The sequence below is a fragment of the Dipodomys ordii genome, unplaced genomic scaffold, assembly GCF_000151885.1.
Source record: "Dipodomys ordii isolate 6190 unplaced genomic scaffold, Dord_2.0 Scaffold63, whole genome shotgun sequence".
Lineage (NCBI taxonomy): Eukaryota > Metazoa > Chordata > Mammalia > Rodentia > Heteromyidae > Dipodomys > Dipodomys ordii.
Genome location: NW_012267279.1, coordinates 3,686,505 through 3,698,910, shown reverse-complemented (window position 1 = coordinate 3,698,910; position 12,406 = coordinate 3,686,505). Strand labels below are relative to the sequence as shown.

Sequence of the window (12,406 nt, the reverse complement as noted above, 5' to 3'; positions counted from 1 at the left end):
TAGCTCAGTGGTAGAGTGCTTGCCTTGCATGCATGAGGCACTGGGTTCGATTCCTCAGCACTACATGAGCAGAAAAAAACAGAAGTGGTGCTGTGGCTCAAGTGGTAGAGTGCTAGCCTTGAGCCTTGAGCTGAAGGACAGTGCCCAGGCCCAGAGTTCAGGCCCCACAACCGGGGGGGGGGGAGGGAGGGAACTGTTCTTGGATTATACTGGATATAATATTAGCACACTTAATACTACTAAAATGTACACTTAGTACTGGTTAAGATGGAAAATTTTATATTTTGTGTATTTTACCACAGTTAATGTTCATGTAGGCATATATACCTACCAAGGATCCCAAGGACCATACAGCAGGACCATTTCTTTAGAAGCTATTTGCAACCCTCAGGCCTAGGAGTTTATCTGGTACAGCCTATGGTTTCAGTTCGTATTCCCTCTTATCACAACCATTATTGTATTGTTTCTAAATTGCCTGTACAGTGCTACGTATCTAGTACATGACTGGAAACTCTATGGGGCAGTAAATGTCACATGACATACCCTACTACATTCATCACCTTTTTAAAGGTGGACTTGTAGTCCACCAATGTACAAGTAAGTGAATGGAACAAAATAACTGTTAATAAATGGAAACTATGCACTGAAAATTCTCGTTTTTTCTATTTTAAGATTTGGTGCAAAACCAGGTATGGTAGCCTATGCCTGTAATTGCAGCTACCTGGAGATTCAGATCTGGAGGACCATGGTTCAAATCGGCTAGAGCAAAAAGTTTGCAAGACTCCAACTCAACCTACAGCTGTGTTCAGTGGCAAGTGTCTATTATCCCAGATATGATGGAAATCATGATTGCAATCAGAAGGATTTCAGTCCAGGTAAAAAGTACAACTCTATAAATAACCAGAGCAAAAAGAACTAATGGTATGCTGCTCAAGCAGCAGAGCACTTGCCTGCCAAGTTCAAGTCCCAGTACAACAACAACAAAAGATTTTTTGCAGCAATACAATATAGGCTTTACAAAATGTTTGTATCATTCAACCTGATTTTGAAGTCACAGAACACAAAGAGAACTTCTCAAACTGTTGTCCTTTTAACTTTACACTGAATGCTCTTTTGCCCAAATCCTTACACAAATCATTCTATTGTTTCTTTTTTTTTTTAAACTTAAGACTTTTCTTTTTTTAAAAACTTAAAACGGGTGCCGGTGACTCACGCCTGTAATCCTAGCTACTCAGAAGCCAGTCCATGAAACTCTTATCTCCAATAAACCACCAGAAAACCAGAAGTGGCACTGTGGCTCAAGTGGTAGAGCGCTAGCCTTGAGCTGAAGAGCTGAGTGACAGCGCTCAAGCCCAGAGTTCAAGCCCCACAACCAACAAAAAATAAAATAAAATAAAACTTAAGATCTTGATATGTAGTCCAGGCTACCTTGAAACTTGCAATTCCCTCCCTCAGCCTCCAAAGTGCTGGGATTGTAGGTATGAACCAGTTTTCCTGGATTATTTTTTATCCCATTTTTAAATTCTAACTTTAAAATCAAAGTAGTTTACCCATCTATTAGAAACCAGATTATAACAAACCACCTATTATTTTAACTCATGAAACAAAATACTGAATTGTCATACATTATACACAAGTTGAAGAAACAAAAATTGAAATCTAAGACTTTATATTACAAACATATTTTGTAGGTAATCGCATTAGTGTAGCAAATTATAAAACAATTTATCGATGGTAAGTAAATGATAAGAATTTTAGTTATTTAGTTACATTATAGATATTATAAAGCTGAGAGAAAATTCCTAAGGAAGTTTTGTCTTCACTTTTGTGTATAAAACAAATTGTTGAACAAGTATATATATATATTTCAGTTTTTCCAACTATGACGTCCTACAGAGTTTTAAAACTAAGTTTAATTATTCTAATGAAATTATTTACTCACTTATTGGAAAGAAAACATAAAGGCCCTTTTTCTAGTAGTTAAAGGACTCAGATGACCTATTCATGCAGTGAGCCCTCTCATATCCATAGACAAAAATTTATAAGGAAGACTAAATAAACATATCATTCCAAAAATTAGTCAGCAATCTTGACACTTACACTGTAGCAGTAAGACTCATGAGCACCAATTCAGTAGCTCATTCCCACTATCCTTCAATACAGTCTGCTACCTCACAGTTACTCAAGTTAACCTTATAAAAATCTCAGAAAAAAAAATGACAGGTAGAATCACAAAACCACTTATTTTTTAGTCTAAAATTTGAACTTTGCAAACTTGAATATGGTACCGTTTTGGTCTATAGGGAATCATACATGAAAAAGTTCTAAATTAAACATTTCAAATACCAGTTAATATATAAATAGCCAGTTTTGAGGACTGATCCATTTACAATAAAGTTAATATTTTAAATATTTCAAAATATTTTATCTAACTGTCATATTAAATAATAGCTTTGTTAATGTAGTGAAGCTGAGAATAAAACAGACCATCACAGACTCAAAAAAGGCTTTTCTATCTCGTATCTAAAACATTATTTCCACCTCCTCTTTCTGTCCATATAGTATTGTTTTTATTGTGTCCAGCATAGTATCTGACACCTAGGAAGTACTTATATTTGTTGAATGTTTAACAAAAATATTAAGTATTTCTCTTTATCAAATTGCAAGTGCTTTAAGGATTAAAGGGATTATTAAAAGTTAACATGCATCACAATGTAGAAATTTACTACATGGTCAGCCAGCCCTGATAAAGGGAAAGGAAGGTAGAAAAGAGAAAAGAAGGAAAAACAGGTGAGAAAATTAAAAAGTAGCCATTTATCCAACAGTGATCAAGAAGCATAAGCAATTTGGGTTTCTTATGTAGTTCTGAGTTTTACTATTTAAGAACTTAAGACAGTCATTTCCTACTTGCTTCCTAAAAATACAATCCATCTAGCCAGGATCAAGACTCATATCTTACGTTTTCCAACATTTTCTTTGTTCAGCCAAAATGATCTCTCCTGAAAGATGTCTATTCGCAGACGTGCCCCTACTTACCTCATCTATTCTCTCTTTTGTTTTTTGCCAATCGTGGGGCCTGAGGACTGTCCTTGAGCTACTTTTTGCACACTTGAGCCACCACTTGAGCCACAGCATCACTTCCGGGTTTTTTGTATATGTGGTACTGAAGAATCGAACCCAGGACTTCATGCATGCAAGGCAAGCACTCTACCACTAAGCTATATTCCCAGTCCCACCTCATAGATTCTCATTTCCCACTCATTTCATTGTTATACTCTAGTAGTACTATAAAAAACAAAACAGCAACAAAAACTATAGTTCCAGGCAGGCATGACAGCTCAAGCCCATTAACCTAGCTACTCAGAAGGATAAGATGAGGGGGCTGGATGGGGCATAGTTCAAGGCCAGCCAGGAAAAATTAAGTTCCTAAGGTTCCATTTCAACCAATGGTGGGTGAATTATCTCTGATATAGGAGAGGCACAATGGCATACAACTGTCACCCTCAATACTAAGAAGTATACAGTAGAAGGACTACAGCCCAGGCTAGATGGGCATACATCAAAACCCTTCCTTGAAAATGATCAATGCAAAAAGGGCTAGATGTGTGCCTCATACAATAGTGTACCTGCCTAGAAAGTTTAAGGCCCTGAATTCAATCCCTAGTACTGCCATACCACCAGCACCCAAAATTTTACAAACTGTAGCTCTTTGAGTAATTTCTGCCCCCTCCCCTCTCAGTACTGGATATATTCTCTTAAAACTTAGAATGTCCACTTCTGATTTGAGGGGCATCTCTTTGTCATCAACTTGCTTAGAACTTCCTCAACTCACCAGCTGCTCTTTCTCTTATTACATTTAAAACATTCTATTTAGGTAGATAGCTAAGGAATATTAACTATCTTAAATTTTTACAATAAACACACATTTGTTCAGAGACCTTTCCTTAGGTTTAATATGGAAGAACTTACACAATTAAGAAATAATCATTCTAGATTTAGGCAATTTTCTCAGTTTTTCATAGTTTCTTGGGGTTTTTTGCGGGAAGGGGATGGAGTGGAGTGCTGGGGATAGAATTCAAGGGAACTAAGCATATATTCTACCACTGAGCTACACAGAGCCTCTTCCACATCTTTTTTTTTTTTTTTTTGCTATTTTGCTACTCACCTTTATCCAGTTTCTCCTCAAAGCACTTAAGTTAAATTTCATAAAACAACTTTTAAGCCAGGAAACAGTGGCTCATGTCTATAATCCTAGCTACTCAGGAGGCTAAAATCTGAAGATCTTGGTTCAAAGCCAGTTTAAACAAACAAATCTGTAAGACTCCAAATAACCAGCAAATTGCCAGAAGTAGAGACATGGCTCAAGTGCTATCCATGAGTGAAAAAGTAGAGTAAGTGAAAAGAAAGAATAAAAGGTTCCATGCTCATGTACAAAACAACAACAACAAAAAATCTTAAAAATAAAATAGTAACTTTTAAATTTGTATCTCAGTGCCTAGGATAGATGTCTAACACAAATAGCTATTTAATAAGCATTTGTTAACTATGTTTTTTGGAATAACTTCAAAGAAATATGTTTCAGGTTCCAAGGGAAGTAGTGCCTGTTACTGGATCTGCTCAAGGATTGTGAAATGATAGGAAGACCATATTAAAGACTCTTTAAAACATTAATGGCAACAGGTGATAGTTCTACAACTAACTACAGTTTTAACACGGTGGTTGAGATTCTGAGCTCAGGCAGATCTGGACCTAAATTCTACTTTAAAGGATAAGGAAATTTTTGAAGTCCCTTACTTGGAAACAGGGATAGAGAATTCTTAGAGTTGAGGATCATTAAGAAAATACATCTAAAAAGATAAAAACAATGCTTGGCACACATCAGTCATGAATAGATACTTATTACTATTGTGATTATTACTATTGTTGTGCAGCATATAAAGTACATATTTTACACAAGAGTGATAAGGAGCTCCTTTTTTAATTACTAAAAGATAACAAGAAAACTAGCTTGACAATCTACCTAATTCATATCTGAATCCTGCTCTGAGCTTCACTTTTCTCTTTCGTAAAATAAGCATAATTATAAGGGTTATTTCTAGGTCTTTTGTACATATTAAGTGAGATCAAGAAAATAAAGGTTTCAGTATAAATGTGTGACATACAAGCAGCCAAATTTTGGGTGCCTTTACCTAGAGAAAATAAAGCTTTGGGGCTGGGAAGATGGCTCAGTGGTAGAGCGCTTGCCTTGCATGCATGAGGCCCTGGGTTCCATTCTTCAGCACCACATAAGCAAAAAATGAAAAAAAGCCGGAAGTGGCGCTGTGGCTCAAGTGGTAGAGTGCTAGCTGAAGAGCTGAAGAGCTGAGGGACAGCGCCCAGGCCCAGAGTTCAAAAAAAAAAGATAAAGCTTTGTATACACAGGTTTTTGCAATTTACTTTTTCATTTCCACCCATACTTTTAGTAATGATCTACAAATACATACTATAAATTACATCTTATTCAGTTCTTATTTGTTAACCTACTTACAGTGTTGTGTTTCTTATTATCCTTATTTTTGCTTCTCAAAAATTCCATACCTACTCTCATTAAAAACGGTAAACACTGGCCTGGGATGTAGCTAAGTAGCAAAGCACTTACCTAACAAATGAAATATTCTGGGTTCAATCCCCAGTACAAAAAAAGAAAAGACAAAAAAAATTACAAAACAAAAAACCTAGCATTTTCCAAATGCTAAAAAGATGTAAAACTGAAAGTAATATACCTAACGGTGTAGTTTAAGCCTAGTAAAACACAAAATAACAACAATAAAAGAACTGGCAGAGGACTGGGAATGTGGCTTAGTGGTAGAGCATTTGCCTAGCATGCATGAAGCCCTGGGTTTGACTCCTCAGTATCACATAAACAGAAAAAGGTGGAAGTGGCCTTGTAGTTCAAGTGGTAGAGTGCTAGCCTTGAGCAAAAGAAGCTCAGGGACAGTGTCCAAACCATGAGTTCAAAGACCAGGACTGGCAAAAAAAAAAAAAAAAAAGGCAGAAAACCCAAATAACAAAAGTGATAAATAAATACAGATGGCACTGATCCAACAAATTGAAGGTAAATATGAAGAGAAGTTGCCAAATTCTTAACCTTACTATACTCTAGCAGTTGCTATTGAAATTCTAAGAAGTTTCAGGATATCTCAGTATTTTTTAACTGCAAAAGACAAAAGTAAAGCCAGGTGCTGGTAGTGTACACCTGTAAATCCTAGCTACTCAGGAGGTTGAGCTTTGAGGATCATGGTTTAAAGCTAGCTCTGGCAGGGAAGTCTATGAGACTGATCTCTAATTAATCACCAAAAACCTGGAAGAGAAACTGTGGCTCAGGTGGCAGAGCAGTAGCCTTGAACAAAAATCCTCAAGTACAGCACCCAGGCCCTGAGTTCAAGCCCTACGATCAACACTAAATAAATTAATCTTCACATTTTTATTTTTTACTTTTATTTATTTTTATTTTTGCCAGTCCTGGGGCTTGAACTCAGGGCCTGGGCTCTGTCCGTGAGCCTGTCTGTGTTCAAGGCCATTTCCAGCTTTTTCTGAGTAGATTACAGGGTCCATGCCCTCTTGTCAATATTGTGAGTCATTTAGCCTATATCTTCATCAAGTAAGATGGTAGGTTTCAAAGAACATTACACTAAAATATGGATTACAAAGGACAAAGGTAGATGACCAAGGAGGCTGGAAAGAATGATACTAGAGTAAATGTGAAGTCCAAATGACAACTTATTTATGTCATGATAGACTGGTTCTTCAGTAAAATGACCTTGCATCTCCCCTATAAGTCAACCCTCCCTTCAGAATAATGATAATAAACCAACTGCTATAGGAAATAGAAATAAAACCTCCATCCTGACACTATCCTGTTTGTGTTGCATACTAGCATTAAATTGTGAGATATCAACAACTGATTAAAACAGTGTAAAGTACATTGTTAGTTTAATTACATAACTCACTTTGTGGAGCAGCCCTGGAGAAATGAAAGTAAGGAAGAAGAGCAGAATCTGCTAAAATGAAGTTCTGTGGAAGACTCTGAGGCATATGTTTGACAAAAGGCCAACCTACATGAAACTGTCAAAGCTAGGCTGACCTCTTTCTTCAGAGAAGTCTAAGAATGAAGGTCATGTTATAACAATGCTATGCATAGACTTTTGATGAAAGCCAGCACAGGGTCATATTTGTAAAACAACTAAAAAGCAAGATGGACTGGAAGCAATGCTGAAGTGCTATAGTACTTGCCCTACCAAGCACCAAGGTCCTGAGTTCCAACCCCAGTACCACCAAAAGTTCTTTTTAAAATAAACATTCCATTTTTATAGAAACAAAAATTTATATGAAATATTATATCTAGAATATACTTCCTATTCCTAGTCTTTTGGTGTAGGAATTCTGCACTCTCATCAGTAATTTAGAGATTATTGTAAGGGAATTACCTTCTATCAGAGAACCTTGATAGGAAGTGTAGTGGAACTAATGAATTAGTAAAATCCCAAGGTCTCTAAGCTCTGCACCCATCCTTTCTCTACCCTCCAATCCATACTTGGAAAGCTTCCATTTTATATCATGATCTTTCAAATTACACAAAGATAAATTAACACACTTGCAAAGCAGAACATGAACCTTAAAATATACACAAAATAACAAATGTGTGTTCTCTTCTAGCATAGCTTCTATGTTAAAAAGGTTAAGTTTGTCTAGAAAAAAAAAATCCCAGGTTTACAAGTAAGAATTAAGAAGTGAGAAAGCCAGACTTTTAGATCCAGGTCCATCATTAATTAGATAAGTAAGGTTACTTCAATTATGAATAATTCCTGAGCAAAAGATACAAGTATTTAAAGTACCTACATTATAATTTCAGGCCTGCTCCTAAACTTTTTTTTAACTGGACTGAATCTACAATTAGCTCCTTTTTGAAACAATACATACCCATCAAGAAGAATTATCTCATTACTTTTTTTGAGAAAATATTATCAATTCTATTATTTAAAAGCAAAAGACAAATCCCCATTTATTAAGGCCAACAAAATCAAAGCCCAAAAAAGATTCTAAAAAACACATTGGCTGACATGCAGAAAACTAAAAGTGGACCCCAGCCTATCACCATGCACCAACATCAACTCAAAATGGATTAAAGACCTTAACATTAAACCTGAATCTCTGAAACTACTGCAGGACAGAGTAGGAGAGACACTTGAACTAATAGGCACAGGAAGGAACTTCCTGAACAGAGTCCCAGGGTCACAACAAGTTGGAGAGAGACTCGACAAATGGGACTACCTTAAAATAAAAAGCTTCTGCACAGCTAAATCTATCGCAACTAAGCTAGAAAGACAACCAACTAATTGGGAAAAAATATTTACCAGCAATATATCAGACAAGGGGTTAATATCCTGTATATACAGGGAACCCAAGAAACTAATTCCTCCCAAACCTAACAAACCAATTACTAAAATGGGCAAGGGAACTAAAGAGGGACTTCTCAGATAAAGAATATAAATGGCAAAGAAACACATGAGGAAATGTTCACCATCCCTGGTTGTGAAGGAAATGCAAATAAAGACAACCCTGAGATACCACCTTAACCCAGTCAGAATGTCCCACATCCACAAGTCAGCCAATGACAAATGCTGGAGGGGATGTGGAGAAAGAGGAACCCTATTACACTGCTGGTGGGAATGTACACTTATACAACCACTTTGGAAAGCAGTCTGAAGGGTCCTCAGAAAGCTAAAGATTGACCTCCCTTAAGACCCAGTCATACCACTTCTAGGCATCTACCTGAATAACAGGAACCAATATACAAGGACACGTGCACCTCCATGTTTATTGCAGCACTGTTCACAATAGCTAAGATATGGAAACAACCCAGATGCCCCACCACAGATGAATAGATCCAAAAATTGTGGTATCTATACACAATGGAATATTATGCAGCCATTAGAAATGACAAAATAATGGCATTTGCAGGGAAATGGACGGAGCTAGAAGAAATCATGTTGAGCGAGGTAAACCAAGAGCAAAGAGACAAACGGTACATGGTCTCCCTGATAGGTGGATGTTAAATCCAAAATGTTAGGTGATACGACAAAATTAACAGGATTTAAGAAACAAAGAACTCCTACTCATCTGGTCGAACCACTACTAAATAACCCCATGCTGCTGATCACATGTATGGTGTATATGTGTACACCGTTATATGTTATAGACCGTGATAGACAATTTGTTCCAGGAAAGTTAGAATGAGCTTGTGACTTTAAATGAGCATCATTATTCCACAATACTGTGAAATTTGGGAAATTATCAATCACAAAAAAAAAAAAAACACCAGAAAACTAGAAGTGGTGCTATGGCTCAAATGGTAGAGCATGAGCCTTGAGCTGAATTGCTGAGGGACAGCTTCCAGGTCTAGAGCTCAAGCCCCACAACTGACAAAAAAAAAAAAAGATCTTACATGCAATTGTTTCTAACATATTTATAAGATTATGTCTTTGTTGCCTTGTATGTCCCTCCCCCATGGTATAACCCCTGCTTTCACTATATATGATGGTGGTATATGTGGAGGGGAAGGGAAAAAACAAATTGTTAAAACAGGGATACAGGAGGACCCATTGCAACAATGAGATGTACAAGTCGTTATGTCGAAAAACGAACTTTACAACTTTGGTTGGGGGGACGGGGGTGGGGGAGGGAGGAGGATACAAAGGAAGGGGAAACAAAGCAGGAGACTACAATGCTTGATAAGCAATGTGCTCATTATATTACCCATGTAACTGTAACCCCTCTGTACAGTATTTTCACAATAAAAATATATTTAAAAAAAAAAAACCACATTGGCTGATGCCTATTATCCTAGCTACTTGGGAGGCTGAAATCAGGCTCCTAGCTCAACCAATAAAAATCTAGGTACAGTAACATGCACTTGTCATCCCCATTACACAGGAAGCATAAATGGGAGGACAGTGGTCCAGGTTGGCCTGTGTATAAATGTGAGACCCCACAGGAAGAATAATGTACCAAAAAGCTAGAGACAAGGAAAAGAGTCAGAGAGCCTGCCTGACAAGCACAAGGCCCTGAGTTCAAACGTCCTCCCCTCAAAAACACATGCTGACTGTAATGATCACACTTTGTAGAAAAGATAAAATTTAACTTCAGTACTAAAAATGAAACTTTTCCAAGTGAATAATGAGAAGGAGTAACAGTGAGTATGCTAATTTATCAATCTCAAAAGCATTAGAGCTAAAACATTTTCCACATATGGGAGTTTCTCATAAGGAAAAAAATAATGTAAGAGGGACTCCATTAATTTAAGCTGCCTTACATGGCTGTATATGTAAGTTGAGTTGGCCTATATGCCAGAAAATCTGGCAAACATAAGCAGTAGAACAGACTTTTTTTTGTAAATAAAGTTAGTTCACATCAGATTACAGACACATAAGAAATAAACTATAAATGATTATTCCACCTTATCAAATCATTTTCTATCAGTGTTAAAAAGTATTATAGCAGAGGTCAAAAGAGCTGGTTAGGAAAGTAAAAATGGTCAGCATGTTAATGAACCCTATATCTTAGACAATCACTTCACTTAGATGACCATTGAACTTCTCTGCACATGATCTAGTATAGAAGACAACACATAAATACTACTAATTAGACTGTGTAAGTGCTATATAATGCTAAACATGACTATAAAATGCTTCATGGCTTAATATATTTCCACAACTACTCACTTAATAAATTCTCATAACAACCTTGTGAGTACTTATAGATAAAGCATTCTCATTTTACACAAAACTGAAAAAGTGGCAGAGCTGGATTGAAACCTCCACTATTACTGCTCTATACCTCACTTGTGACACTTTCTTGCTAGGGTCAAATCAGAGGTGCAGGTATCTGGACTGCACCTCCAAGAATAAGCAGAATTTTGATAGGTAAAGATACCTACACCATTGCTTTCCAAGAAAAACAACATAACCCAAAGTTAGGACACAGTGGAGTACAATGTTGGTTCATTAAAGCACACAGTGCTACAAGATGGGCTTAAAACATAGGGAGAGCTTTAAAATCTTATTTGGTGCCTAAGTGACCCTTTAGGCAATGAAAAATCAAGTAGTTTGGTAGACAGAATCTCTTTGTGTTTTGGAATAAACACATATTACAAAAGAATGACTTCATTTGCAGGGCTTAAATTATAAGGCAATGCTAGAGGGAGATTTGATTTTCAAAAGTCTTCATCAGGACTCTAAAATGGGAAATATTTGAAGGCTATCTCTATAGTTTTAGTATAGGGTTCAGCGATTTGCAGAGCACTTGATGTGATGGTCCTTAGAAGTCCTCCTCAATATAAAAATAAATTTTAAAGAGAAAGAAAAGAAGAAAGGAAAGAACAGGAGAAGGAGGAGGATGACAAAAAGGAGGAGAAGAAGGAAGAAGAAAGAAGGAAGTAGTCCCCTATACTATCCCACCTGCACAGTAAAATAATCTTAAATTTTGTTGCGTTTTTTCTCTAAACTTACCGAATCTTCAGGAGGTCTCTGGATTTTCCCCCAATCCACAGAAGGTCCCTTTTCTTGCAAAAATCTATGAAATAACTTCCGAAATCCTTCAAAATCTTTCTCAGTGTGCTATGAAAACAGATGTTGTTACAAATATTAGGATGTTTAATATTTAGCATACAAAGATACAAATTACATTTAAAACGCTTTAAATGAAATTCTTTCACTATTAGAATATAGAGTAGACTTTTCCATATCTTAACTTAAAATTAACCAAGTAGAAAAACTAATAGGAAACACATTTAAAAGAGTACAAGTCAAGGAAGTGGCACTGTAGCTCAAGTGGTAGAGCGCTAGCCTTGAGCTGAGGAGCTGAGGGACAGTGTGCAGGCACAGAGTTCAAGTCCCACGTCTATGGGGGGAAGTACAAGTCAAGAATCTTCCCTACCTTCCACCAATATGATGTAATCTGAAAACCATTGGTTCATGGGAATTTCAACCAGTTTTTTTCTTGTTGTTGTTGGTCGTGGGGCTTGAACTCTGGGCCTAAGTCCTGTCCCTGAGCTCTTCAGCTCAAGGTCAGAGCTCTACCTCTTGAGCTACAGCGCCACTTCTGCTTTTCTAGTGGTTTATTGGAGATCAGAATCTCACAGACTTTTCTGCGTGGGCTGGCTTTGAACCATGATCCTCAGATCTCAGCCTCCTGAGTAGCGAGGATTACAGGCATGAGCGACCAGTGCCCAGCTTCAACTAGTTCTCTACATCACTTACCAATGTCTTTTTCTACTTATAAGTGGAAATTTATCTTTGCTAAAAAGAACAAAAAGGAAAAAAAAAAAAACCCAAAGCACAGCCTATCTAAAAACACTCAGAGCAATTAG

General features: G+C 36.9%; 1 protein-coding gene across 2 annotated transcripts in view; it reads right to left on the bottom strand.

Annotated features, from left to right (window-relative positions):
• Ugp2 (UDP-glucose pyrophosphorylase 2) overlaps positions 1 to 12,406 on the bottom strand; it is a 47,743-nt gene that overhangs the window by 19,002 nt on the left and 16,335 nt on the right. For both annotated transcript variants that reach the window (XM_013022538.1, XM_013022539.1), the window contains exon 3: positions 11,547 to 11,654. In XM_013022538.1, coding sequence (XP_012877992.1) covers positions 11,547 to 11,654 — 108 coding nt within the window. The remainder of the gene's footprint in view (positions 1 to 11,546; positions 11,655 to 12,406) is intronic.